A 27,406-nucleotide genomic window follows, 5' to 3' on the forward strand; every position below is an offset into this window, starting at 1 on the left:
CCCAGGCACCCCCAACCCAGCCAGGGGCTGTGGGAAGGGGGTGACCCCACAGCTGGGGGCTCAGAGCAGCCTGTGCAGCTCTCCCTGGGATCAGAGCTGAGGGTCCTGGAGGGGATGCACCAAGGCTCCGAGGGTCCTGGGGGTGCACACCGAGGGGTGAGGGTCACAAGGGGGGTACACACAAAGGTCTGAGGGCTGTGCCCTCCAGCTGCTGGTCTGCTGGTGGCCTAGGGAGTCCCAGGGGTGGCAGGACGGGGACCAGCCTCCTCCCAATCCCTCTCGGTGCCATTGCAGAGCGGGATCAACGCCCACGTCAGGAACACCTACAACCAGACGGCTCTGGACATCGTCAACCAGTTCACCACCAGCCAGGCCAGCAAGGAGATCAAGCAGATGCTGCGGGGTAGGGGGTTGGAGGGCACAGAGCGGCCGTGCTGGCACGAGGGACGCCGGGCTGGGGGTGCCAACCCCCGTGGGGCAAGCGGCCGCTGACGCTCCCGTTCCGTCCCGCAGACGCCTCTGCAGCTCTGCAGGTCCGGGCCGTCAAGGACTACTGCAACAACTACGACCTGACCAGCCTCAACGTGAAAGCCGGGGACGTCATCACCGTGAGTGCGGCCGGGGGGGCCGGGGACAGCGCGGTGGCAGTGCCAGCCCCGGCCCGGCCCTGACCCGGCGCCTCCGCAGGTGCTGGAGCAGCACGCGGACGGGCGGTGGAAGGGCTGCATCCACGACAACCGCACCGGCAACGACCGCGTGGGATACTTCCCCTCCAGCCTCGTCGAGGCCATAAGCAAACGAACAGGCAAATAATCCCCCCTGCACCCCCAGCCCATCCTGGGGAGCCCATCCTGGCTTGGTGGGGACAGGGGTGTGGGGGCTGCAGCGGTGAAGGCAAACAGGGGTGATGCCCCTCATGCATGTGGGGTCGGTGTCCCCGCCGTGGGCGTGGGGACGGTGCCTAAAGCGTGTGGGGTCAGCGTCCTCATGGTGCCTGTGGGGCTGGCGCTCCCATCCAGTGTGCGGGGTCCGTGTTCCCGTGGTGTCTGTGGGGTCGGTGTCTTGGGGCTTGGGGCTGGCAGCCCTGGGGTGTTTGGGGGTCAGCCCTGGCTGCCCTTGGGCTGGGGGAGGTGTTTGAGGTGCTGGGAGGTTGGTGCATGAGGAGACCCAGGGGTGTCACTGTGGTTTGGAGGGACAGGCACAGCAGTGGGGTCGCAGGGGCTGGTGCTCAGGGTCTGTGCAGGGGCTGGGCACCAGTGCCAGGGAGCTGATGCTGCCACACAGGGAGCGTCTTTCCAGCCAGGGGCCATCTCAGGGATCGGCCCCTGCTCCCCTGCCCTGTGGCTGCCTATTCCCATCCCCATTCCCATCATCATCCCTTTAGGCTCCTGGGGACAGTCCCTTGGGATGTCCCTGGGCTGTGGCCTCTGCCAGGAGAGCCCCAATGGGGCTGGTGCCTCTGCAGGCAGCATTGAAAGGCCCCACATCAACCATTTCACCCCAGCCCTGGGACTGGATCCTGGGGGCAGCCACACCATGGGGACATGGGCAGGCAATGGTGGCACTTGAACAGTATCTCAGGAGCCCGGCAGTACAAGTGGCTGCCAGGCAACCCACAGCACCCCTGGAGGCACCTGGTGCTGGACAGGCAGGGTCAGAGCCACCCTCCAGGTATGGGTGTATGCCAGTAGCAGAGATGCCATCCATGTCTCCCGGGCTGAGCTCTGTGCTCCTGGGCTGCAGCTGGCCCACAGCAGCGCTAGCCAGGCTGTGGAGCTCTGTAGCCACCCTGGTGGCAGCAGTGAGGGTGCAGGCACTGTGTCACAGCTCACCCCTGGACACAGGGGTGCCGGTGCTGCAGCCCCAGCCCAGCCCTGCCTGCAGCCCCGCTGCCCCGGGATGGCCCTGCAGGGAGCAGGACCCACAGCCTGGCTGTGAGAGCCCGTGAGCTGACCCTGGGGCTGTCCCGGGGATGTGTCCGTGCCCTGTGCTGGGCTGTGCCTGTGCTGAGCTCCCGCTGCTGCTCCTCGGCTCCGCTCCGCCTCGCCTGGGTCTCAGTTCTGGCTTCTCCACGTCCCTTTGGTCGCATTTTTGATTTGCTGCCTTCTCCCCCCTTTCTTTTATTTTCTTTTCTTTTTCTTTTTCTTTTTTTTTTTTTCCTTTTTTGGCGGCACTGAGCGTGTCTCTATTATTTTGATTCTTTTCATTTTGTCTCTTGTTATGTTTTATTATCAGGTTCATGGGAGACTGTAACAATCCCCCAACACTTCCAAAAGATCCCGCTCCCGGCTTACGGGGCTGCTGTGCTAAACGGTGACGCCTCGTCCCATCCGTTCCATTCCCTGCCTCCACCTCCACCTCCACCACCACATTCCCATCAGACTCTTTTCAGTTCCTTTGGCTATCACAGGCTCTCCCCTAGCAGTGCCGACGAGCCGCGTTACGGACAAGGTAGTTCACCGCTCGCTTCGTGCTCTCCATGGATTTTCCTTTCTTTTCCTTTAAAGCGTGTGTCGAGTCCTCTCTCTCTGCTCGGCCTCTCCCCCTCACGGGGGCCTGCAGGGTGTGTGTGTGTGCATGCAGCGTGTGCATGCGCGTGCATGCATGCAGCGGGGGCACTCGGGTGGCACACGCTGCCACCGCTCCCTCCCACACCTGCTCCAGTGCTGCTGGCACAGCGAGTGCCCAAGGCACAGCCACCCTCCCCACCCCGGTGTCCCCTGTGCTCCTGCCTGGGTGCATGGGCACCCCCAAAGCACTCGCAGCCCTGTGCCAGGCAGGGCAGGCAGCGCAGTGCCACAGCTCAGTGCCACCGCTCTGTGCCACGGGCTCAGGGACCCTCTGCTGGCCACAGCCCCCCTGCAGGGCCCAGCTCTGACCAGGTCCTGGCTGTGCACACGGGGCTGGAAGGGGCTGTGGCTCTGGGGGCTTTCCCAGGGGATGCTGTCAGGGCTGGCTCAGCACAGGCAGAGCCCGGCTGAACCCTGGGGACCGTCCCTGGGACACAGGCACGTGACAGGTGCTGCAGGGCTGTGCATCAGGAGCATGGGGTTGCAGGGGCTCTGTCCTTCATGGCTGGGGCCAGGGGTCTTTGCACATGCCCCAGTGGCAGTGGCTAAGGAGGTTGTGCTGGGGGCACTGGGTGGCCCTGCTGGCACTGGGGACAAGGGAGCACTTCTTTTCCCTGGGGCTTTCTCTCCTGCTGGGGTCGCATGGAGCTGCACAAGCCCAGGCTCCTTGGTGCGACCATGGCATGTGCAGCTCAGAGATGCTCCAGCCTGATTTGGTGAGGCTGTTTGTCCCCTGCTGTGCTCCTTCAGTGACTTTATCACCTTATACCACCCGTCCCCCTGCTACGGTTGGTGCTGTTGGAGTGAGCAGCTCCATGAACAGAACTGGCCTGGCTGGCAGTGAGGTGACAATGTGCCACAGCTGGTGGCGGGGTGGCAGTGCCCCATGGCTGGCAGTGAGGTGGCAACACCCCGTGGCTGGTGGTGGGGTGGCAGTGCCCCATGGCTCGCAGGACAGTGGCGGAGCCGTGGTGGGGCTGTGGCAGCACTGGCCTTGTAGGGCTGCTGTCCATCTCACCTGATGCTGTTTTCCCCCTGCACTCGGAGCTGGCTGTCCCTGGTGCAAGTGGGACCTGGCAGAGGTGGCCAGCACAGTGAGCTGGTGAGGAGCCGTGCCCTGGGGTGACCCTCAAGCTGTGCCCCAGAGGAGGGCCAGGTCCTCTCATCCACTGCTGTGTCCCCTGTGTGTCACCAGGGTTTCAACACCCGGTGCCTGGCCCTGCACAGCCCCTGGGTCCCCGCAGATGGATGCAGGCAGCTGCAGGGACATGGCCAGCACTGCCTGGGACAGGGGACAGTGGGGTGGGAACCCTGGTCCCCACTGCTTGAGTTTGCCCAGCTCCCTTTGCTCCCTGCACCGGGTCATGTCCCCATCCTGTCCTATGAAGGGATGACACGGTTCCTGTCCCTTGTCCAGGCTCAGCCAGGGCACTGGAACACCCCACCATGGTCTGTCCCTGGCTGGCAGTGAGGAAGGGATGCTCTGCACAGCAGAGCCCATGGCTGGTCACTGTCACCTCTGCCAGCTTGGGGTGGGACAAGGCCCTAGGATGGCTCTGGCATCCCTGGGCACGGACACAGCCGGGGTCCCCACGCCTTCCCTGTGGGGCTGTTCCCACCTGCAGCAGCGCCAGTCCCGGGGCCGTGGTCACCTCCCCGTGCCACAGCCGTGCGAGCCTGAGCGCAGCGCCCCACGCCTGACAGCCGCTCTCTCTGCTCTGCCACCAAGGGTCCCGCGGGGCCGACATGAGCCCGTCCCACCTGTCCCCGTCGCAGGGCGGATCGGCCACGGCAGCGCCCGCCGAGGAGATCTGGGTGCTGCGGAAACCCTTCGCAGGTACGGCACCGGTGGGACGCAGAGCGCGTGCCAGGATGCGGCGATGGCGGCTCCCTGGGGCACGGCCGTGCCGTGGTGTCCCCTACGAGCGGGGCACAGAGCCCTGACAGCCTCTCCTCTGTGTGCAGGTGGTGACCGCAGCAGCCTGGGCAGCACGGGCAGCGTGGCCTCGGCGCGCAGCTCGGGGAGCGGGCAGAGCGCGGGCAGCGGGGCGCACGCCCTGCACGCCGGCTCCGAGGGCGTCAAGGTAAGGAGAGCCCTGAGGCGGCCGTGCCAGCTGCTGCTGGCTGCACTCCTGCAGCGTTTGCTGCCTGCCCTGACCTCAGCTGGTGCTTGACTGGGTGCTGTGCAGTCTCATCGATACCCTGTGTGCCACCAGCTATGCTGTCACCGACAGCGGCCACCAGCCTGTCCCCTCCACCTGACCCCTGAGTGCTGCCTGGGCCTGGGCTCAGCCCCTGCAAAACATTCCACAGGTCCATCAGGGCTGCTGTGCCATGTCTCTGCTGCCACTTGCAGGGGCCTCTGCACTGTGCTCTGTCCTGCACACACTGCTGCCACCAGCCTGGCACACTGCAACCAGCACCATGCACTGCTGCCACTGGCCTGGCACACTGCAACCAATGCACTGCTGCCACCAGCCTGGCACACTGCCACCAATGCACCGCTGCCACCGGCCTGACACACTGCAACCAGCAACATGCACTGCTGCCACTGGCCTGGCACACTGCCACCAATGCACTGCTGCCACCAGCCTGGCACACTGCCACCAATGCACTGCTGCCACCATGCACTGCTGCCACCAGCACCGCACACCGCGCTGCAGGCTGCCCTGCCACCACTGCCACAATAGCCCTGCAGTGCCCCTGGGATGTCCCATTCCCTGGCAATGGCACCTGCCAGCCCAGCGGCCCCAGCGCCCTCCAGCCCACATCCCCTGGCACCCTGCCTGCCGTGCCCATGCGCCCCTGAGCCTCAGCACGCTGCCAGCCAGGGGGGCTCCATCCTGCGGGCACAGGGGACCCCAGCCCGTGCCAGCAGCCTGGGCTGGGCGTGTGCCAGGCTGGCTTTGGGGTGCGGCGGTGCCGTGGGCTCCTGCTGCCGGCAAAGCACCATCTGCTGCTCCCGCTCTCCCCGCTGCCGCCGAAATCTGCTGCAACCCTCCCTGCCCACCCTCGCCCGAGCTGGCAGCACCCGCAGCACCCGCAGCATCCACGGTACCCGCGACACCGGCGACACCCGCGACACCCGCGACACCGGCGACACCCGCGACACGCACCCCCGGCCCGCCGGCCCCCTCCGCCCGCCTCACTGCCGCCTGCTCTCCCCCCTTGCCGGGGTGTTTTTCAGCTGCTGGCAACGGTCCTTTCCCAGAAGGCTTCTGCGCAAGAGTCTGCCGTGGGCGATGGGCCGGCCAAGGCGCAGGACATCCCCGCAGGTGCGTGCTGCGGCCGCCCGGCTGCCGGAGCAGGAGGAGCCCTGGCCGTGCCGTGGATCCAGGGATTTGTCTTTTTTTTTATTGCCACGGCACCCGTCGCCAGAAGAAAAACGTGTGGGTAAAAAATGACTCTGTCGCCTTTCGGCTGCTGCCAGGCCTTCTCCTGCCTCGGTTAGTGGGGGCCCGTGGGGGGCGGGGGGCGGCGTGGGGCGGGCAGGGGGGGCACCGCTGCTCCCCGGCCCCTTCCCTTCCCTGGCGCCCCCGCCAGCCCTGCTGGAGCCCGAGCGGGGTCCCCCCCACCCCCGGCACCGCCGTCCGGGGGGCTGCGGGAGCACGGCCACGCCACCGGGGTGCCCACGCCACGGGACTGGCACGGGAGCGGGGAGCGGGGGGACAGACGGGAGAGGCACACGTGGGGGTGGGCGTGGGGGGATGCCCGGAGCTGCCCGGGCTGCGGGCAGAGAGAGCTGGGCAGGGAGATGCGCTCAGGGGAGGGGGCGCGCCCAGGGAGGGCGGTGGGCACGCGGGGAGGGGGGGCAGACGTTGCTAGGGAGAGGGGGAAACATGCTGGAGAGATGCAGACGCAAGTGGGATGCAGACGTGAGGGAGATGCACACGGCAGAGGGATGCACATGTGAGGAGGATGCCCACGCGAGAGGGATGCAGATGCCCGAAGGATGCACACACAGGGGGGATGCACACACAGGGGGGATGCACACACAGGGAGGATGCACACGCACACACACACACAAACACACACACACACACGGGGGGATGCACACACAGGGAAGATGCACATGCACACACACACACACATGGGGGATGCACACACACACACACACATACACACACACAGGGGGATGCACACACATGGGGGATGCACACACAGGGAGGATGCACACGCACACACACACACACACGGGGGATGCACACACACACACACACACATGCACACACAGGGAGGAGGCACACACACATGCACGCGCACACACACACACAGAAGATGCAGTTGCTGGTGGGGGGAGAAGGGGCTTCTCTTGTCCATCCTGATCAGACACGAGGGAAGAATTTCAGGGCAGCCCCCCTTACCCTGCAGGGAGGGCACCAAGGGATGCCCGTGGGGGAGCCCAAGGGATGAACGCTCCTGCGAGCCTGCCTGGCGGGTGGCAAGGCCAGAGGAGTGTGGCCCGAGGGTTTTGGGCAGAGGGACCCTCCGGCTGCTGCCTGGGCTCCAGGGACACTGGCTCTGGGGGACAGCTCTGGCTGGGTCCCATTGCTCGGGTACAGCAGCTCTCCTGCCCCTCCCCGAGGAGCAGCACCCTGTCCGGGGCACTGCGGGCTGCTCTGCTGGGCTGGGTGTCCCGTGTGCTCTCCTGTGCCCCCCTTGGCCCTGCCAGCCTGGGGCTGTGGCTGTGGCACCCCGCCAGGGCAGGGCTCGGCTCTCCCTTCCCTTGGCCGGAGCCCGGGGCCGGGCCGCGCTGACCGCCGCCCCTCCGGCAGGTTCGTCGCGGTCGCAGAGCGTGGCCAGCTCCCCCTACGCCCCCCAGCCCCCCGCCGAGCCCCAGCTGAAGAAAATGGAGCCTCCATCAGAGGGGAAGGTGAGCGGGGAGCGCTGGGTGCCGTGGGGAGCGTGTGGTGGGGACAGCCTGGGGGACATGGGCAGGAGTGGCGGGTCCCCATCCCCAGGGCTGCCCCCATCCATCTGTCCCCTCTCGCCAGAGCTCGGAGGCCGTGTACCAGTGGCTCTGCAAGTTCCAGCTGCAGCTCTACGCTCCCAACTTCATCAACGCCGGCTACGACATCACCACCATCAGCCGGATGACGCCGGAGGTGGGGCCGGGCGCGGTGGGAGGGAGGCACGGCCGGAGCAGGGCGGCACTGACCCCCCCTCTCTGCCCCAGGACCTCACGGCCATCGGGGTCACCAAGCCGGGGCACAGGAAGAAGATCGCCTCCGAGATCAACAACCTCAGCATCCCCGAGTGGCTGCCCGAGTACAAACCGGTGAGGGCTCTATAGGAACAGGGGGACAGAAGCCACATCCATGGTGGCAACGAGTCCCCTCCTGTCTTCCAGGGAGGGGTGGCACTGGACAAGGGTGGGAGCTGGCTCCGTGGTCCCAGAGCTGCCCATGTTCCCTCCTGGCAGCTCCCCAGCGCCCATCAGGCTGCTGCCAGCTGTCATCCCTGTGGATGTGGCACTGTGACACCCCTCCTGCCCCAATGTCTGGGCACAGCGAGAGGCTTCCCATGGGAACGGGGCTGGCAATAGCCCAGGATGCTTGTGGGGCACGGGGACAGCACAGGGCCAGGGAGAGTCCCCTGGGGCTGCGATCCCCCAGCAAGATGGGCTCTCCTGTGTGCCTGGGGTGCCTGCGGTGGCGGGGCCAGACCCCGCTGCCAGCCGGTGCTGAGCTGTTCCCCGCACCCACCCCAGGCCAACCTGGCGCTGTGGCTCTCCATGATCGGCCTGTCCCAGTACTACAAGGTGCTGGTGGAGAACGGCTACGAGAACATCGACTTCATCACCGACATCACCTGGGAGGACCTGCAGGAGATCGGCATCACCAAGCTGGGTAAGGCCCCGCGCGCGGCGCCGCCTGCGGTGGCCTTGGCGGTGACACTGATGGCATGTGCCGCCCCCAGGCCACCAGAAGAAGCTGATGCTGGCGGTGAAGAAGCTGGCGGAGCTGCAGCGCGCCGAGCTGGGCAAGTACGAGCCGGGCACGCTGAAGAGGAAGGCGTCGGGGCCGAGCCCAGAGGTGCTGGCCATCGAGTCCCCGCCGCCGGAGCCGCCCGAGTGCCAGTCGCCCAAGATGACCACCTTCCAGGACAGCGAGCTCAGCAGCGAGCTGCAGGTGGCCATAACGGGCGAAGGCCCCGAGGAGCCCCCCGAGAAGGCGGCAAACCCCGCAGCCCCCGGTTACCGCTCGCCGCCGGGGCTGGGCGGCCGCGCCCGGGGCATGAGCAGCTCGCAGGAGCTGCTGGGGGACGGCCCGCGGGGCCCCCCCGCCGCCGCCATCTCCAAGAGCCAGGAGTACCTGGCGGAAGGGGCCGGGGAGAGCCCCCCTGCGCCGCCCAAGGAGAGCCGCCCGGCCCGGCACGGCCACCCCGTGAAGCGCGCCAGCGTGCCCCCGGTGCCCGGCAAGCCCCGGCAGCCCTTCCCCGCCTCCGCCGGGCAGCTGACGCCGCCGCAGACCCCCGGCAAGGCGCGGCCCTCGTCCCCGCAAGGCCCGGCGGCCGCTCACGCCACGGCCAAGGTGAAGCCCACCCCGCAGCTGCTGCCGCCCGGCGAGCGCCCGGCATCGCCCCGCTCCCTGCCCCAGTCGCCCACGCACCGCGGCTTCGCCTACGTCCTGCCGCAGCCCGCCGAGGGCGAGGCGGCGCCGCCGCCGGGGGTGCCCGTGCTGCCCGTCTCGGTGCCCGTGCTGTGCCTGCCGCCGGCGGGCGAGGGCGAGGAGGAGCCGGGCAGGCCGAAGAAGCGGGCGCACAGCCTGAACCGCTACGCCGCCTCCGACAGCGAGCAGGAGCGGGACGAGCTGCTGGTGCCGGACGCGGGGCCCTACGCCACCGTGCAGCGCCGCGTGGGCCGCAGCCACTCGGTGCGGGCACCCGCCGGCGGCGACAAGAACGTCAACCGCAGCCAGTCCTTCGCCGTCCGGCCCAAGAAGAAGGGACCCCCGCCGCCCCCTCCCAAGCGCTCCAGCTCTGCCATCTCCAGCGCCGGCATGGCCGAGGACTTCCCCAAGGAGGGTGAGGGCGAGGCGGCCGTCGGAGCCGCGAGCGCCGAGGGCGAGGGCCGCCGGGAGCAGCGGCGGGCGAGCGACCTGGGCGGCAGCGTGGACACGGGCAGCGCCGGCAGCGTGCGCAGCATCGCGGCCATGCTGGAGATGTCGTCCATCGGCGGCGGGGCCCGCGCCCTGGCGCTGCAGAAGCCGCACGTGGCAGCCGGGCCGGGGCCGGCGCCGGCCAAGGCGCCCGAGGGCTACTACCTACAGCCCGGGCCGCCGCCGGGCAGCCCCGACCGCGCCCGCGTGGCCACCGTGCTGGCCACCGTCAAGCATAAGGAGGCCATCGGGCTGGACGGGGAGGTGGTGAACCGGCGCCGGACCATCAGCGGCCCCGTCACCGGGCTGGTGGCAGCCGCCCGCCGAGAGCGCGCCGACAGCGTGCGGTCGGAGGCGGCCGCCGACGGCCCCGGCGAACGGCTGCGGGTGGAACGCGGCGGCTCCCCCGACGGCATCCCCTTCGCCGAGGACGGCACCCTCACCATCAAGCAGCGGCCGCGGCCCCTGGGGCCGGCCCGCGGGGAGACGGGCGACGGGCTGTCCCCGGCCCACCGCCACGGGGACCTGGCCAAGGTGGAGGCCAGCGCCACGCTCAAGCGGCGGATCCGGGCCCGGCAGAGCCAGCAGGACGGCGTCCGCTTCGTCCTCACCGAGTCCGACACCGTCAAGCGCCGGCCCAAAGCCAAGGACAAGGAGCCGGCGCTGGAGCCGGCCACGCTCGCCGTGTACCAGAACGGCACCGGCACCGTGAAGCGGCGGCCGGCCTCGGAGCTGAGCGGGGCCGAGCCGCCGCCCACCCCGCCGCCCGCCGCCCGCCCCGACGGCCCCGAGTTCGTCCCGCCGCCCGCCGAGCCCAAGAAGCCCTTCAAGCCGCCGGTGTCCCCCAAGCCCGTGCTGACGCAGCCGCCTCAGAAGATGCCCGGGCCGCCGGTGCCCGTCCCCAAAAAGGTGCCCATCCCGAGCCCCGGCAGCCCAGGTAGGTGCCCCGCCAGCCCCCCGGGACGGGCGCTCCGCGGGGCGGACGCCGGGAGTGCCCGCCGGCCCCGCCGCCCTCCTGCCCCTCTCCCTTCTCTCCGCAGAGGTGAAGCGGGTCCATGGCACGCCGCCCCCGGTGTCCCCCAAGCCCACGCCGCCCCCCACGGCGCCCAAGCCCCCCAAGCCCCACGCCGCCATCCAGTCGGTGAGCGCCAGCTCCACGCCGGCCCCGTCGCCAGCCCGGCAGCTGAGCCCCGCGGCCAAGCCCTCGAGCACCCCGCCCTCGCTCTGCTCCAGCCCCGCCAAGCCCCTGTCGCCCGGCGCGCAGCCCCAGCAGGTGCCCGTGAAGCCGCCCCGCTCCACCATCGCCAGCCCGTCCGTGGACAGCGGCGGCCCCGAGCTGGCGCAGCAGAAGCTGGAGGAGACGAGCGCGTCCCTGGCCGCCGCGCTGCAGGCCGTGGAGGAGAAGATCAAGCAGGAGGACAGTCAGGCGGCAGAGTAAGGGGGCGCAGGGGTGGGTGTGAGGCCGCTCGGTGCCACCGAGCACAGCAGGCCATAAGGAGCATGCTCAGGGGTCGGGCTGTGACACCGCGGCGGGAGTGGGATGGTGCCGGGGGACACCGGTGGAGCGCCAGGGGACCCTGGCTGGAGCTGCCCTGGGGAGGTGGCACTGAAGGACATCTTGCTGGAGCAGCATGGGCGGGGGGACCTAGGCACGTGGGTGGCCTTGGGCCTGTCTTGGGGAGGGGACACTGGGGACATCATGGAGCCAGAACACTGTGCCACGGCGCTGGGGACACAGTGCTGGGCACCTCAGCACAAAGGGGCAGGAGGGCCGTGCCAAGGGGCCCAGGGGGCTGTGCCGTGCCCCCATTCCATGCCCTGCCCTGACGCGTCTCTGTCGCTCCCCAGCTCGGCCGTGGAGTCGAAGAGCACCGTGAGCATCCTGGACGACATCGGCAGCATGTTCGACGACCTGGCGGACCAGCTGGATGCCATGCTGGAGTGAGGGGCGCCAGGGCCCCGAGAACCTCAGGGCTTACGTGGGCACAAGGGCACAACGATCCACGACCCCCCGGCCCCGCCGCCCTCCCCCCGTCCCCTTTGTACAGCCGTCCCCTCCCGGACATCCCGTCCCTCGGGGTTTGCACAAAGAAGAAGATACCTCAGGATTGTGCTCACGGACTCGGCGCCGGCTCCGGCAGGACTCCCTTTTGCAGAAGCAAAAAAAAACAAAACAAAAACCACAGAAATAAATCCCAACAGAAGAAACAAAGCAACACAAAGCTCCGGACCGAGCCGCGGCCGGGGCTCCGGGGGGCTCCGGGCTGACCCTGGCCGCCGCGGCACCGCGGGTCACCGCCGCCCGAATGTAGCACAAGCCCTGCCCGGCGCGGTGGCTCCGCCAGCCGCGTGTCACCGACGGCGTTTGCTGGTGGCGGGGCCGGGCGGGCAAATGCACTTGGGTTTCTTTGCTCCGTTTTTTATTTTGATTTTTAAACTTTGTTTTCTTTTCTCGGTCGGCGTTGGCGGGGGCGGGCAAGGCTGGCGGTGGCCCTGGGGGCAGCGGGACGTGCCCCTGCCCGGCCCCTCCCCGCCTGGGGACAGGACGGTGATAAGCTATAAAAAAAAAAAAGTATTAATTTATTGGAGGGGAAAAAAAAAAATAAAAAAAAAAAAGATATAAAGCAGATTTCCCCCAACCCCAAAATAATAAAAAAGAAATAAACTTTAACAAATATATATTTAAAAGATTTAAAAATATTAGCAATTATATATAAAGCAGTTTAAAAGAAATCAAGAGAAAACTGGATTTTAGCTTGAGAAAAACTATTAGATTATACTAAGCTGTGTGTCTTGTGGCAAACTCATTCTAAGAGTAGCACAATATTTACCTTTTCTCTGGGTGGAAGGTACGTGCGAGCGGTTCTGGTCGGGTTTTCCGTTGGGATTCAGTGTCGCGTCTTTCTTTTTCCACCGTTACGAACTCAAAGGATGTGCCTTGTTTTATGGAGGTTTTTGTTAATTCTCACACCGGAGGTGTTTCATTTCTTTTGGAGTGTCTTCAGGGTTTGGTTCGGTTTCGTTCCCTCGCTTTTGCTGTCGGTCTGTGTCTGGGTGCGTGTGGGTGTGCGTGGGTGTGCACGCGGGGTGCGTGTGCCCGGTGCGTCCCGCGGGATGCTCCGCTGTATATTCCTGTACAAACTGGAGTTGGAGTCTGGTTCAGTCGCTTGAGTCCTGATGAATGCATTTTTTGCTTGTGGTTTCCAAACAAAAGTGTTGCTGTTCCTTTCTTTCTCTCGAGACGTGGAGTGGTCTCTCCCTCCTTCCCTCTCCCTCCCTTCCCTGTCTCTCCCCCGTCTCTCCTGTTGTGGTCGCTGATCCAGATGTGTTTGGCACAACTTTGAAATTTCTTTTGAAAAAAACAAAAAACCAACAAAACACAAAAAAAAAAAGACTTTAAAAATAATTTAAAAAAATAAATAAATCACCCGCCTGAAAATATCTGTTGAAAATAAAAAAAAAATATGTATCTAAAAAAAAAATCCATAAAGTTCTACATGATGGATATATACATATATATATTTTTTATTATTAAGTTATGGACTCTGTATCGTATCCCATCTGTCCAGCTCTGCATCTTGGTGCTGCTCCCTGCTCTTCTGTGCTTAGATTTCACCTCTACTCGTCTTTATTCTTCCTATTCTGAATTGTAGATGGCTCGTGGTGCTGTGAAGACGTTTGCTCCTATACCAAGTCTGGCAACAAATATTTAAACAAAAATAAAAAAATAAAACCCCTGCTGGGCTGCCACCACTGTTTGTGTCCCCAAGCCCTCCCGAGTCCTCGTGGCGTGCTGGGTGTTTGTGCTGCACAGTCTGAGGGCACCCCTGGGTGCCTCTGTGGGGTGCTGGGGCCTGGCTGGGACCTGTTCCCTGTGCAGTGTAGGGCCCAGGCACTTTAATTTTCACCCCACAGGGCCAGTGCTGGCTGCTGGCTCCCTGCAATAACTCACACCGGGCAGGAACAACTCTTTCTGCTTTTATTGTCAATGAAGAAATAATCAAATCTATATTACAATCTTAAAAACAGTAGAAAATGTGAGTAAAAATGCAACGGAGGCTTTTTGTCTTTAATGTGGAGACCATTATTACAGGGTGGTGAACAATGGGCTTGTGGAACTTGATTTGAGAACTAGCTGTGGCATAAAAATCGTACCTGGCTACTCAAGGAAACACCTCTTCCCAGCTGGATCGGCCCGGCGCCTTGGCAGTAAATTAAATACTAGAGACAGAAAGGGTTCGGGTGCCCACCCAGGGTACAGCCTAAAGCTCAGTCCTGCCACGGACAGGGGCCCAGCCTGTGCCCAGCAGACACACGGATCTGTCCAGTCCTGGCACTGGCACTGAGCCCCCAGGCCCAGTGTCACCCCAGCCCCAGCCTGGGGGTGTCCCCAGCCGGGGGGACACAGGCAGAGGAGGGCACTGGCACTGGAAGAGCTTCCTCTTTTCCAATCATCTGGGGCAGATGTGAGGGAACACCTGGAGCGTCCGTGGGGCAGAGCCGTCCGGAGAGCCGCCGGCCGAGGGGCAGCAGCAGCAGGCAGTGGTCGGTGCAGGAGGAGCTGCAGCAGTCGTTTCAGTGGTGTGGTCACACACAGGCCGATGGAAGGGAGAGTTTTTGGTCTTTCAGTGTGCAGGACTCGTGTGACGCTCTCGTTAGCACGTCCAGACCTGTGGACAGACGATGGCACCGCAGGCAGTGACTCCTGAGCAGCCCTGTGGGCTTCTCCTCATCCCCACAGAGCCTCCCTCTGCACTGCCAGCATCCACAACACTGTCAGGAGGGAAACCTCCCACCCCTGGAGAACCATCCCCTTGTTTCAAAGACTCCCAGAATCATTAAGGTTGGAAATGACCTCCAAGATCATCAAATCCAACCTGTGACTGATCCCTCCCTACCTTGTCACCCAGCCCAGAGCACTGAGTGCCACCTCCAGGATGAGGATTCCACCACCTCCCTGGACAGCCCCTCCCTTAGCAACCCTTTCCATGAAGAAATTCTTCCTGATGCCCAACCTAAACCTCCCCTGGCCCAGTTTGAGGTTATGCCCTCTTGTCTGGTCACTTGTTCCCTGGCAGCAGAGCTCAGCCCTCACCTGGCCCCACCCTCCTGTTTGACTCCTAACTCATTTAATGCCCTAAGTCCAGCACTGGAGGAGCCCAGCCCACGCAGGAGAAGCCTGGGCAGACCCACCTTTACAGTGCTGTCCACGGCGCCGGAGAAGAGGCGGCCGCGGGACACGGCCAGGGCAGTGACGCTGCCCTGGTGGCGCAGCAGGGTCTGGGTGCAGATCATGTTGTCCATGCTCCACACCTGTGGGGACACACGGGGACGTGAGCCCAGCACAGCCCAGAGCAGCACGAGGGACGGGGGGGGATGCTGCATGTCACGGGTGACACGGGTGACACGAGTGACATGGGTGACACAAGTGACATGGGTGACACAAGTGACACACAGAGGCCCCCGGGGTTCCCCCCACCCTTTCCTTGGGGCTCCTGGGCTGTGCCAGGCTCCATGTCCAGCCCCACACACGGCCCCACACGCACCCTGAGCGAGCGGTCGTAGGACGCGCTGAAGACTTTGGTTTGATCGGGCGTGGAGATGACGGCGAGGGCGTAGACTGTGCCCACGTGCCCGGTCAGCGTGCGCACCTGCTCCTTGGTCTCGATGTCCCACACCTGTGGGGACAGCTGGGCTTGGGCATCACACTGGGCTGAGGCCACCCAGCTCCCCTCTGGGAGCTGTTCCTGCCTCCACGCACAGTGCCAGGAGGGTGCTGTGCCCCAGGGGACGGCCAGAGCCAGGTGCTGTGCCCCAGGGGATGGGCAGAGCCAGGTGCTGTGCCCCAGGGGATGGGCAGAGCCAGGTGCCCATCCCCATGCCCCTGTGCCCATCCCCAAGCCTCTGTGCCCGTGCCATACGTGGATGAGGCTCCCCTGTGCCCATCCCCAAGCCCTGTGCCCATCCCATACGTGGATGAGGTTCTCCTGTGCCCATCCCCAAGCCCAGCAGCCCATCCCAAATGTGGATGAGGTTCTCCTGTGCCCATCCCCAAGCCCTGTGCCCATCCCCAAGCCCTGTGCCCATCCCATACGTAGATGAGGCTCCCCTGTGCCCATCCCCAAGCCCCGTGCCCGTGCCATACGTGGATGAGGTTCCCCTGTGCCCATCCCCAGCCCCATGCCCGTGCCATACGTGGATGAGGTTCCCCTGTGCCCATCCCCAAGCCCTGTGTCCGTGCCATACGTGGATGAGGTTCCCCTGTGCCCATCCCCAAGCCCTGTGTCCGTGCCATACGTGGATGAGGTTCCCCTGTGCCCATCCCCAAGCCCCAAGCCCCATGCCATACGTGGATGAGGTTCTCGTAGGTGCCACACACGATGTGGTGGTTGGTCACGGCGATGGAGTAGACGCTGCCTCCCGACGTCTGCAGCACGTGCACACACTCCAGGTTCCGGATGTCCCAGATCTGAGAGAGATGGAGCAGAGGCAGGATGAGACCCTGCTCCCCAGGGGAGATCCTTGCAGCCATTCTGCCACACACAGAGTCAGCCTGGCTCCCCGTGTGCCCAGATCACACCTTTAGGGACAACCCCATCCAGCTGGGAATGTTTAGCACTGCAGAGCAATCTCTGTTACTTTAAATATCCAGGCTGGAAAGGTTGTGTGGAGACTTCACACCCTTTGTGTGTGACTGCACACATGTGCACACACAGCCCCGTCCTTGACAGCACTAAAACCCAGCGCAGACAAATTAACAGAGATTCATTAACACTGAGAAGGGCAACTTCCAATCTTCCTGTGTCCCCCAGACAGTTCACCCCTGAGAGGTGACCTATTCATCAGAACCTGAGCCAGCACAGAGGAGGGAGGGCACTGGGAACCCTCACACGGATTTATGGTAGCTCTGCAGCCAGGCAGTGACCTTCCCCCGTTATCAGCAGGAGTGTCAGTGCAGATAAGGCTGCAGCAGCCTCCAGGCGCCACGGCTGAGGCCCCAGTTTGTCCCAGTGAGCCTCCCCAGCAGCTCCCGAGGCCCAGCCTGGGGAGATGCAATCAGCACAGGAAAACCCCACGTGTCAGCAGTGCTCTCACATCCCAGCAGCTCCTCTGGTGCTGCTGCCCCAGTGCAGAGCCCAGAGAGGGACAGGGACAGGGGGCTCAGGGTGTCACCAGTGCTCAGCCCTACCTTGATGGTCTGGTAGGATCCACTGTACAGATAGTTCTGGGAAGCCACCAGTGCTCGGACCCAGTGGTTGAGACCTGTCAGCTCCTTCTTCAGCTTGAGCTCAGTTCCCACAATATCCCACACCTGTGGAAAGCAGGGACACACACAGGGTGGGGGGGATCTCAGTGGGGCTGGGCAGGACACAGCAGTGCCCACCCTCCCTGCCCGAGGCCCTCACAGCTCTTGTGGGGATCCTCGTGACAGCTCTCCTGCCTGATGGGAACTGCCTGATCCCACTGACTTGCAGATAAACCCAGAAACTGCTGAGGAAGCACATTCCCTGAGGGAGCCAGCCTGGAGCCTGCATTATTGCTGGCAGAGACCCTCCCCTAGCAGAGCCACGGGCTGCAAAGCCTAAACCACAGCTGCAGCAAGGAACTGCCCTGCACCTCCCCTCCCACCCCTGGCACACGGGGACTGGCAGATCTCACTCCCCCTGCTCTGAGCCTGCCTGGCTCATTGGCAGGAAGTGGCCAGGGATGACAAACCCAAAAGGCCCCAAATTCTCCTTGTGCTGCGTGGCTGCTCCAGCCTTGAGCCCTCTCCAGAGCTGAACCACTCCAGGCCCCAGATAAAGAAAAGAGCACAGTCCTCTTACAGATGGACGGGCCCATAAGCTGTCTCACCAGGAGCTGGAAGCACAACCACAGGAATCTAGCCAAGGCTTTAAAGGGCAGCCTGAAAAGCTGTTCCTGATTTCTGCATGTTTTAGGTAGGGAAGGCAGACTCAAGATCCTTTGGAGGTGGTTTCAAAACAGACAGCTTGGATCTCCAGCCAGTTCTGGAGCCCAGACACAATTCCCAATGATCTGGGCAGGTCTGTTGGGGACCTGAGGACACTCACACTCAGGAGCTGCCAGGATACTGCAGCTGCAGCCTCAGGTTTAGAGTTGGAAGAAATACAGTGGTTTTGCAGCCAGAGAACAGCTTTCCCTTGAGCACAGAGCATGGGCTAAACCTCTGCAGTGCTGGCTGCTCTGTGGCTCAGGAGACCTTAGCAACAAGGTCACCTACAGGTCAAAAATGCCACTTCCTTCCTCTTTGGACACTTCTGCCTCAGAGTTTGTACCCCTGCTCCCCAAGCAGTCCCAGAGGAGCCCTGGAGCTGCACCTTGATGGCTTTGAGGGAGCCACTGAAGAGCATGTTGTGTGAGGAGACCAAAGTGCAAACAGGATTGTCGTGTGCTCGGATCGTGTTCACCTTCTGCAGGTTCTGAATATCCCAGACCTGCAAACAAGAATCGTGGAATGCTTTAGGTGGGAACAGCCCTCTAAGATCACTGTCCAGCCCACCAAAGCAGAGCACCCATGAGGAACTGGACAGGCCACCCTGCCCCAGCCCAGAGCACCAGCCCCCTGCTCCCAGGGAGGAGCTGGAGTGGGAAATCCATCTTGTAGGAAAGCCCCACGCCCACCCCAGGGGTGGATCCAGCACAGGAGGGTCATCAGTCCCCCCTGGCAGAGGAGGGGCAGGCCCTGCTGCTGTGGGTGCCCTGTACTCACAATGATGGTGCAGTCAGCAGAGCCACTGTACAGCTTGTTCCTGCAATGACACAAAGGGGGTCACCGAGGGCAGTGCCATGGCACATGCAGGGCAGAGGATGGCAGGTGTGAGGGCATGCTCAGGGGCCCCAGGGCTGTCCCCACTCTCCCCAGGGACAGGTGCACCTCATCACTCACCCCTGGATGCAGAGAGCCAGCACAATTCCATCGTGACCCTCCAGGGTCTTTTGGCACTTGTAAGTGGTACAGGTATCCCAAACCTAACAGAGAACACGGGGCAGAGGCTGGAGCCTGGGCAGGATGTCAGCAGCCAGGGGAGGAAACAGGCTGGCTGCCACCTGGGCACTGCCTGGCACCTGGGCACTCACTGCCTGGCACCTGGGCACTGTCTGGCAGCCCTCAACACTGCATGGCACCTGGGCACTCACTGCCTGGCACCTGGGCACTGCCTGGCACCTGGGCACTCACTGCCTGGCAGCCCTGCAGGCCTGGCTAGCACAGGGAAAGGACTGCAGAGGGCCAGGCTGAAGCTAACGAGACACAGGCCAGCAGCTGCTCCAGCTCTGCTGCCTCAGCCCAGGCCAACACCACACTCTGAGACAAAGGGGCAGCTCTCAGGCTCCTGCTGTAGCACCTCCCACCCCACCCCAGGGCTCCAGTGGCACAGCACAGCTTCCTCTGCCACTGCACAGGCTTTTCCCTGAGCACACAGGGCTCTCTCAGGAGGAACAGGGGAATGTGGTGCCCAGAGCAGAGCAGGGGAAAAATCTGCTTTCCTTCCCTAATGTGCAGCAATATCCATTTCCCTCCACGTGGTTCTACAACCAAGGAAGCTCAACAAAGCTCTGCTCCTGGCAGGGTCAGCTGTGGCAGCCAGGGGGTCCCCAGCCTGGCCAGCAGCCACCACAGTGACACTGGGAAGGGCTGCTGAGGCTGCACTGGGGCAGTGCTGTCACTCTGAGTTACTGAAAACAGGACAAAGGAAAACAAACATGCCATAAAACAGGGAAAGGACACGTTGGATCAGGGACAAATGTTTTGTTCAAAGATGACTTTTTATGACAAAGGAACATAAAATCAGAAGCTGAAATAGTCCTGAATACCCTAAATGCCACATAAAGCAAAACCAGCAGCTGCAGGAATGAGATTCTAATCAGGGCCTTGCAAAGATCTCTGTTTGACTCTCAATTTCACTAGCACATAATGTTTCCTTGCAGATAATTTTGTCCAGCTATAATCATAAAGAATCATTTGATTCTTGGGAGGAAACTTTAGGAAGCAGCATCCACCCACCCCACAAATGAACTCAGCTTCTGTTCCACGTGCAAATGAGGAAGGTGCATGGAAGAGGGAAGCTCTTACCTTAATGGTTTTGTCTGAGGAGCCACTGAAGAGCAAGTCTCCTATGGAGTACACACACAAACACCACACGGGGCCCTGATGGCCCACAAAGGTCCCTTTGCACTTGAAGATCTGCTGAGGATCATAGGCTGCAGAGAGGAGAGCCAGGTGAGGGAGGGAGGGCAGCCAGGAGGGGCTCCCTGGGCTCCCCACACCCAGCCCAGGCAAGAATGGGGATACTCACATCCAAGGATGCCCATGTTGAGCCGAGCATTGATGTGGGAGAGCTCATCCTGAAAAACACAACAAGCTGTGTGAGCTGTGCAGCCATCCATGGCTTTAGGACTGTCCCCTCCACTGCTCCAACCCCTCTTGCCTTCTTGACTCCCACAGGGCCCTTCCTGAGTGGCCAACTCATCCCCTGACCACAGCTCTCTGCTCTGCTCTGTGACTGCCACGTCCCTCTGGCACCTCCCTCCAGAGACCACAGGGCTCTGGCAGCACCTCAGAGCTGCACCAAACTCTCAGTATTCAGAGAGGCCCAGAAATACCTCTCAGAAAATACTGTCCTGTCTCCTCACTCTGCAATTCACCAGACTGCTTGGATCTGCTCATCTCCCTGCTTTCTGGGGACAATGCCCCTGCAAAAGGCCCAGGCTTTGGAGCAGAAGGCTCTCCCCAAAGAGAAGCCCAGCCAGGGGCAGAGCCAGGTAACTCCAGGCCAGGGCCCATCCTCACGTTCAGCATGGAGGCGTCCCTGCGGAATTCCATCAGGTCCTCGCTCAGCTTGCTCTGGTTCTCATCCAGCACATCTGTGAGAGAGGGACAGGCCCACAGTCACTGCAGAGCCACTGCTGGCTCCCCAGGGAACAGGCAGAGGGCACCCACTGCCCCCCAGCCTGGGAACACAGCGCTGCCATCAGCAGGGACAGCAACCCCGTAATGCAGCACCCAAGAGCTGCCCTGTCCCTGCAGCCCTGAGCACAGAGCCCGTCTGCTGCACACTCACCAAACTTCAGCTCCAGGTTCTTCTCCAGCTGGTCGATTTTCTCAGAGAGTTTGCCCAGCATGGAGCGCAGGAAGGCGATCTCCTGGTCCTTCTGGGCCATGGCCACCTGCATCTCGTGGAAGCGATCGTCCGTCTGCTGCAGGAACTCCTTCAGCCCCTCGAACTTGCACGTCTCCAGGTGGGTCTCGTAGGTGTCCTGGTTTCCTATGAATGCACACCTGGGGGAAGGCAGATGCTGGCTGGAGCAGGGCTCTCCTGGAGCCTCCTTGCTCAGTTGTCTCCTCAAGGGAGCTCCAAGGCCTGTGTGGGTCCCCAGCTGTCCTGCTCCTCCTGCCAGCAGCAGGGATTCTGTGGTTCATGATCCTTCAAAGGGTGGACTTGATCATCGTGGAGGTCCTTTCTAGTTTTAATGGTTCTCTGATCCTGCTGGGAGAGGCAACTGCAGGACAAGAGAGGCCAACAGCTCCCACTCTTCCCCAAACTGGCACTGGCCCCAAACTGGACTGTCTGACTGTCTGTCTGGGAAGATGCAAGGAAAAGCAGATCTTGGGCAAGAGACAGAGGGTGGTGTCAGTTTGTTGGGCTCACCAGGAGTCATAAAAACCAGTGGAAAAAACTGCAGCTGACCTCAGCAGATGCTGCCTTGGGCCTGCAGCAGGGCACAGAGTCAGGGCTGCTCTGCCAGGACTTGCCTTGCTCTGCCTCTGCCAAGACATGGCTTAGGATCATGGAATCATAGAACTGCTGAGGTTGGAAAAGACCTCTAAGACCATCGAGTCCATTTGTTCCCCAAGGCCACCACTAACCCGTGTCCCCAAGTGCCACACCTACATGGCATTTAAATGCCTCAGGGATGGGGACTCCACCACTGCCCTGTGCCAGTGATGGAAGAACTTTCTGTGAACTCTTCCTGCAAGAGTAAACCCAAGCAGGGGCTGCCCTGGGGCTCGGGTGACAGGGAACCCTCTGAGGTGGATCAGCACTTCCCTTGCCTGGGACAAGGCCTGGTTGGCAAGACACAGCCATGGCACTCAAATCACTCTTGTCCTCATCCCCCTCTCTTCGTGCTGACTCTCCTCCAGCTCTGCTGCCTGTGCACTCACCCTCCTCATCCTCCTCCTCACCGTGACCTGCCTGTTCCCACCCCGAGGCTCCAGAGCTGCCTCCTGCAACCCCTGTAACCCCCAGCTCAGCCTCAGGCCAATGCACAGCACTGGGGAGAGCTGCTCAGAGCCTCGGGGCCACCCCAAGGCTGCAGCAGCCCAAAAGCAGCTCAGTCATGAGCTCAGTGCAGTTCCCCACCCCAAAGCATCAGCTCCTTACCCATATTTGGAGTGAGGACACTTGATGTGCTCACACTCCTTCAGGTGAGCCTCCAGGTTCATTTTGAGGAGGGGAGGGCAGCTGGGGTTGTTGGGGCAGCGCACGGGCCTGTAATCACAGCTGCTCTCATGATCCCTGCCAGGGAGAGAAAAAAAGGCAGGGAAAATCAGCAACGAGCAAAAATTACTGGGAACAACACAGATCCTCAGGAGAGGAGCAAACCAGCCCTTGAGGCTGTCAGATGATCCAAAGCCTCCTGCTCTGAGACTGCAATTCCAGCTTTAAATTCTCATTTGGCCAGAAAATTGAGAGTAATAATAGGCCACATTTTCACAGGGCACATCTACTTCTGCAGCTGATGGGCTGAGCCTTCAGGCAGCCATCAACGACAGGAATGGACAGGGAAAACAGGGATGGGGAGGGAGATAGATTTCAAATTCATAGGATATAACGAAGATAATTCCTCTTCCAAAAAGAATCCCAAGTTCTCTACTTGACCTCAGCCATGGAGTTTCATCCCAGATGTGAGGTGGCTGCTCTCACAATGCACCCCCTGTCCCAGTGCTGGCACTCAGGGAGCAGAAAACAGCGTGCTCCTTCTGACACCAGCCCTGAGCTGTCCCCTGAAGCCACCCTGCTCATTCCCCTGGCAGAGCCAAACCCAGCAGTGCTGGCAGGAGCTGCACAGCCCTGGAGCTGCAGGGCAAGCTGGGCTGGCAGGGCCCTGGAGCCACAGGGCAGCTCGGGCAGGCAGGGCCCTGGAGCCACAGGGCAGCTTGGGCAGGTTGGGCTGGCACAGCCCTGGAGCCGCAGGGCAGCTCAGGCTGGCAGGGCCCCGGAGCCACAGGGCAGCTCGGGCAGGCAGGGCCCTTTCCCTGGAGAGGATTCCTGGAAGGAGCACTCACTTCCTGGCACTGAGTTTGATGGTGAAGGGGCAGCCACGGGGGTCCACCTCGAAGGCAGGGTTCTTGCTGCTGGCGGCAGGCCGGCAGCCGTACTTGCAGTGGATGAAGAGCTCCCCAATCTGCTCGGCCACCGCGATGTTGTTCACCACCACCGTCAGCTTGGCGTTGTCCACGGGGCACTTCTCTGCCAGGGAGGGAAGGATGGCACAGTCAGGGAGGGCTGAGACAGGGCACCGGCATCTCCCAGAGCCCCCGCGTGGGAATTGTGGTCTGTGCTTTCCCTGGCTGGGTCAGCCAGCTGCCACCTGAGTGGCCATGGAAAGAGGCAGGAATATTCACCCAAGGCCTGCCAGCCACCATCTTTGGTTTGTCTTGGGGTGTGGAAAAGTTACAGGTTGTGTTAATCCATAATGATTGAGGGAGCTGCCAGTGAAAGAAGGCCACACTGATTCAGCACACTGCCTTGTGCTGCCTGAAGGGTGAGTGTACACAAATCACCAGGTGCCCCAGCCATAACCTGCTCCTCACCCAGGCCTGGGCTCAGCTCCTGCTGCCAGCAACCACTGAAACCCAGAATCCTTTAGGTTGGAAAACACCTCCAAGATCATCAAGTCTGAGCCTTGGACTGATCACCACCTCATCAGCTGAGCTCTGCCACATCCAGCTGTTTATGGAACACTCCAGGCATGGGGATTGCAATTGCAAAGCCTTTTGCCACAGATCTCTGGGCTGGGGTTGATATAGCAGAGCACAGTGAGAGGATTAACATGCAAAGCAGAGGGACCTCTTGCATGTGGAACACAAAAATCTTAAGGCAGAAAGAGCTGCTGCTTTGTAGGACTCCCCAGGGAGCCTCCTCAGGGCTCGCTGTTCTGGTAATGCCAATGGCTTGGCTCTGTGCTGAACAAAAGCTTGCCAAGAGGGGCACAGGCTCGTGCCAAAAAAAGTCTTTTTTTTGCAGCCAGAGTCCGACCCAAGCAGGAGCTGGCTAGCCCAGGCCAGCAGCCAGGGGCTTGGGCTCTCCCAGGGTTCTGGAAGAGCTGGGTGAGCTAAAGCAGCTCAGTGGGGCTCAGTCAGGGGCCAGAGCCCTGGCATTGAGGAGATGGGGGAGAAGGGGTCGATGCCAAACGTGGCCCCTGCTTCTTTATCCAGGCAGCCACAGAAAGCTTTCAGTTTGAAATCAGTGGGTCAGCTCTGGGCGAGACATGTATTATCCTGGGATTATCCACTGCATTTTCCAGGACCTGAGAACATCCTGTGCCCAGCCGTCTCTGCAGTGCCCATGCCCCAGAGTGCACCATTGGCCCCCAGCCCCTCACTGCTGCAGTGGCACGCCTGACTGACAGCTTGTTTTAAGCCCTTTGGACATTTTTCTGCAGGTTTCTCTTTAGGTGAAAGCAAATCAACCAGGAAATAACAGTGTTCTGGCTGCATCACACAAGAACAGCCCTGTACTCACCAGATGTTAAGGCACATCTCCTGCAAAACGTGTGCTGTGGGGACAGAGAGGAACAGCAGCGTCAGCGTAAAACCAGAGCGGGCAAATGATTCCCTGTGGCCACCCATGGGAAAGGTGGCACACACCCCAGCCAGGGGCTCAGGAGCCTCAGCAGCTGCTCTGCCTGTTCTAGCCCAGGGCAAACCCCAGCTGCTTGCTCAGGCTGAAGCACAGGTCCTGAACACACAGCTTGGAGCTCTGACCTTCTTCCCGTTCAGGATCAGGCCATGATCGTGGTGCTGGCCAAAGCCAGGGGCATGTTCTGCCACACTCTGATATTCATGGCATCACAGAATCCTGGAATGGTTTGGGTTGGAAGGGATCTTAGAGATCGTCAAGTTCCAATTTCCTGCCGTGGCAAGGACACCTTCCACCAGACCAAGGCTCAGAGCTCCATCCAGCCTGCTCTTGAACACATCCAAGTCCTTCCTACCCTCCACATCTGCATAGGGTTTCTCTACTTCCCCCTCCTCCTCCACTGTAGCCCATGTCATCCCTCTCACTCCCCTGAGAAGCCCTTGGGGGAAGGGGAAGCCTGGACTGTCCCCTCTGCCTCTCCCTGTCCTTGGCCAGTCAGCCCAGCACATCCATCCCTCTGGAGCCCTCACAAGGCAGCAGAGCAGCCCTGTCCTGCTGCCAGGCAGATGGAACAGCTGGTTTGTAAGCCCATTAAATGCTCTGTAAATTTGAGCACTTTAAATAGCTCCCCTCTCCGTTCTGACAGTTTAACTTGACAAAGCAGCAAGCACAGTCTAACACACTAATGAACATAAAGGCTGCAGCATTTCACTGCTCCTGATGCTGCCCTGTGCATTCCCTGGAGCCTCCTCAGCCACGTTCCCTGGCCAGGGAGCCAGCTCCTGGCAGGGCTGTGAGTCCCCCTCTGGAGCTGTTATCTGCTGCCCTGCTCCCATGGCCTTTTCCTGCCCAGCACAGCTGCACTGAGCTCCCTCCAGAGCTGCCAGAGCAGGACTGCAGATGAAGCCAGGCTGCTTCCTGCAGTGGGCTTTTTTCCACATTAACCACTAAATCTCAGTGTCTCTGTGCAGAGCTGCTTACTGGAATGGTGCAGCCAAACTGCAGCAGCTTCCAGCACTTTTGGGGAATGGCACCCTCACTGCAATAAACAATCCTGAGCTCTGCTGCTGTTGCTACAGCCCCATCCTGGTGATCAGATCACGTCAGAAGCATTAGAGCCATCTCAAAGCCATCTTTCTTCACAAGGAGCACAGGAATAATATACAGCTTCTATTAAATCCCAGTAAAATGGAATCCAGAAGAATATTCATAACACCCTGTGCCTCTCATTTGAGGATCTCAAATCCCTTTGCAAGCATTAACTAAATGAAGCTTCAAGCCATTCTTGTTTTATAAGCAACACTTCCTTCACAACTGAAGCACAGCCATTCCTGGGGTGCCCAGGAGCTCCTGCAGAGCCCTTCAGGAGGAGTTTTCGACCTCATGGAAGCCACAGCAAGGAGACTGAGCATGGCCAGGATGGGGTGGCTGGCAGTCCAGCCCTCCTGGGAAAAGCCACCCCACCTAGTTTTGCTTGACAGTCCCCAGGGAGAGACAGAGGGGACAGTCCAGGCTTGAGTGTGGCTCACCCAGGATGTTTGGGAGAGCCATGCCTTACCCCACAGGTTGTGATGACGGGATCCTTAAAGACACTGCAGCACAGCTGGCAGCACAGCTTCACTGAGGGCTGCTCTGCAAACACCAGGGGCTCCTGCAGGGCACACACAGGGACACACACAGCGGGGATTAGTCCAAACCAAGAGCCTGCAGCTCTGCAGAAGGAACAACACAACCCCTCAGTACTGAGCCTCGGGGAGCCTGGGGCACACTGAGGGTTTTATTACATCAACATAAAATTCTGTCTGGATCTGCTGAGTTCCAGTAGGGGAAGAATGAACTTGGGAATGGCTGGAGACCCTCATTCAGCTCATCACAAACTGGGGGCCACCAGCATCTAGCAGGATAAGCACCTGACAGCAAACTAACTGCACAGACCAACTCCTCTGCCAGTGATTCATTCACCAGTACTGCATGGGCTGCACTGGCTGGGACTTTCTCCTTGGTTGGCCTAAGCATAGAGTTGTCAAAATTGTACTAAGCCTAAGCTTAAGAGCAATTTTAAAGCAGCCTGCAGGAAGGGCTCCTTCACTCCTCAGGAACCAGAAACAGCATTGTTTCTGCTGCAATGGGCCCATCTCTCCAGTTTTGTTTACCAACTAGGACAGCCAGCACAGGGCTCCAAGCACGTCCTCCCAGAGCACCACAGCTCTCCATGCTCACATTTCAGAGCATTTACAATCAATCTCTGCAGTTCCCTCTGTCTTTTCATCCTGTGCTGCTCTCAGAAATGCAAACACAGCCCCCTGGGTTCCCAAATATGAAACAAACTCTTATCCTACATCAGTGGCAGAACGCCGCCTGACCTTTTATTCATCCAGTTGGGGTTGGTTACTGGGTCACAAGCTAAGCTCAGTTTAAAGTATCCTCCCCCAGCATGTAGACAATTCCTTGCACCCTCCTGGGGCTTACAATCAAGTCTGTGGGGTGCCACACAGCCCTGAATGGGGATGGGGCTCCAAATCCACGGGGAATTGTATTTTTTTGCTGCCTGGGGCCAGACCACCAGCCTGAGCCTTGCAACCCGCCCTGCTCTGCTGCAGGGCCAGGGAATCAAGCAGGACTTTGCACAGACTTACAGTTTTTCTGGGAAGCAGAAAAGCCTCACCATTGTCCTCATTTTCCAGGCAGGGAAGTGGTACATGAGGAAGCAGAATCAGTGGTGGAAACAAAGTTAAAAGCAAGAGCCTGAGCCAGGCACTGCACAAAATCTGCCCCCGAGAGCTCTGCGCACTCACAACAGCCCACTAAGTTCCTTGTTTGACACTGAGCTTCCTAACCCTGCTCCTTGAGA

The 27,406-nt window shown here is 61.2% G+C and overlaps 2 protein-coding genes and 1 long non-coding RNA gene across 8 annotated transcripts in view; 1 reads left to right on the top strand and 2 right to left on the bottom strand.

Moving 5' to 3' along the window:
* CASKIN1 (CASK interacting protein 1) overlaps positions 1-13,407 on the top strand; it is a 31,145-nt gene extending 17,738 nt beyond the window's left edge. The window contains exons 8-21 of one of the 2 annotated variants that reach the window (XM_071444790.1): positions 295-403; positions 514-608; positions 688-805; positions 2,236-2,451; positions 4,300-4,407; positions 4,536-4,654; positions 5,758-5,845; positions 7,346-7,443; positions 7,565-7,675; positions 7,747-7,848; positions 8,281-8,419; positions 8,490-10,607; positions 10,711-11,104; positions 11,519-13,407. In XM_071444790.1, coding sequence (XP_071300891.1) covers positions 295-403; positions 514-608; positions 688-805; positions 2,236-2,451; positions 4,300-4,407; positions 4,536-4,654; positions 5,758-5,845; positions 7,346-7,443; positions 7,565-7,675; positions 7,747-7,848; positions 8,281-8,419; positions 8,490-10,607; positions 10,711-11,104; positions 11,519-11,615 — 3,912 coding nt within the window. In that variant the 3' untranslated portion in view covers positions 11,616-13,407. The remainder of the gene's footprint in view (positions 1-294; positions 404-513; positions 609-687; positions 806-2,235; positions 2,452-4,299; positions 4,408-4,535; positions 4,655-5,757; positions 5,846-7,345; positions 7,444-7,564; positions 7,676-7,746; positions 7,849-8,280; positions 8,420-8,489; positions 10,608-10,710; positions 11,105-11,518) is intronic. The other variant, XM_071444791.1, reaches the window with a different exon arrangement.
* Positions 2,201-5,555, bottom strand: LOC139598428 (uncharacterized). Its single transcript, XR_011681869.1, has 2 exons — positions 5,172-5,555; positions 2,201-5,093 (listed from the first exon to the last, which is right to left on the bottom strand). It is a non-coding gene; the product is annotated as an uncharacterized lncRNA (long non-coding RNA).
* Positions 13,408-13,635: 228 nt separating the features above from the next.
* TRAF7 (TNF receptor associated factor 7) overlaps positions 13,636-27,406 on the bottom strand; it is a 29,031-nt gene continuing 15,260 nt past the window's right edge. For 3 of the 5 annotated variants that reach the window (XM_071444819.1, XM_071444820.1, XM_071444824.1), the window contains 16 exons: positions 26,114-26,206; positions 24,439-24,472; positions 22,980-23,163; positions 22,075-22,209; positions 20,752-20,969; positions 20,481-20,554; positions 19,987-20,035; positions 19,764-19,891; positions 18,579-18,661; positions 18,402-18,441; positions 18,010-18,126; positions 16,860-16,982; positions 16,020-16,139; positions 15,217-15,348; positions 14,864-14,983; positions 13,636-14,340 (listed from right to left, as the gene is read on the bottom strand). In XM_071444819.1, the coding sequence (XP_071300920.1) occupies positions 14,326-14,340; positions 14,864-14,983; positions 15,217-15,348; positions 16,020-16,139; positions 16,860-16,982; positions 18,010-18,126; positions 18,402-18,441; positions 18,579-18,661; positions 19,764-19,891; positions 19,987-20,035; positions 20,481-20,554; positions 20,752-20,969; positions 22,075-22,209; positions 22,980-23,163; positions 24,439-24,472; positions 26,114-26,206 (1,665 nt within the window). In that variant the 3' untranslated portion in view covers positions 13,636-14,325. Of the gene's footprint in view, positions 14,341-14,863; positions 14,984-15,216; positions 15,349-16,019; positions 16,140-16,859; positions 16,983-18,009; positions 18,127-18,401; positions 18,442-18,578; positions 18,662-19,763; positions 19,892-19,986; positions 20,036-20,480; positions 20,555-20,751; positions 20,970-22,074; positions 22,210-22,979; positions 23,164-24,438; positions 24,473-26,113; positions 26,268-27,406 lie in introns of all 5 variants that reach the window. The other 2 variants (XM_071444821.1, XM_071444823.1) reach the window with 1 other exon arrangement.

This window comes from Agelaius tricolor, unplaced genomic scaffold (assembly GCF_023055355.1).
Source record: "Agelaius tricolor isolate 1412-34295 unplaced genomic scaffold, bAgeTri1.0.p SCAF_19, whole genome shotgun sequence".
NCBI classification, from domain to species: domain Eukaryota; kingdom Metazoa; phylum Chordata; class Aves; order Passeriformes; family Icteridae; genus Agelaius; species Agelaius tricolor.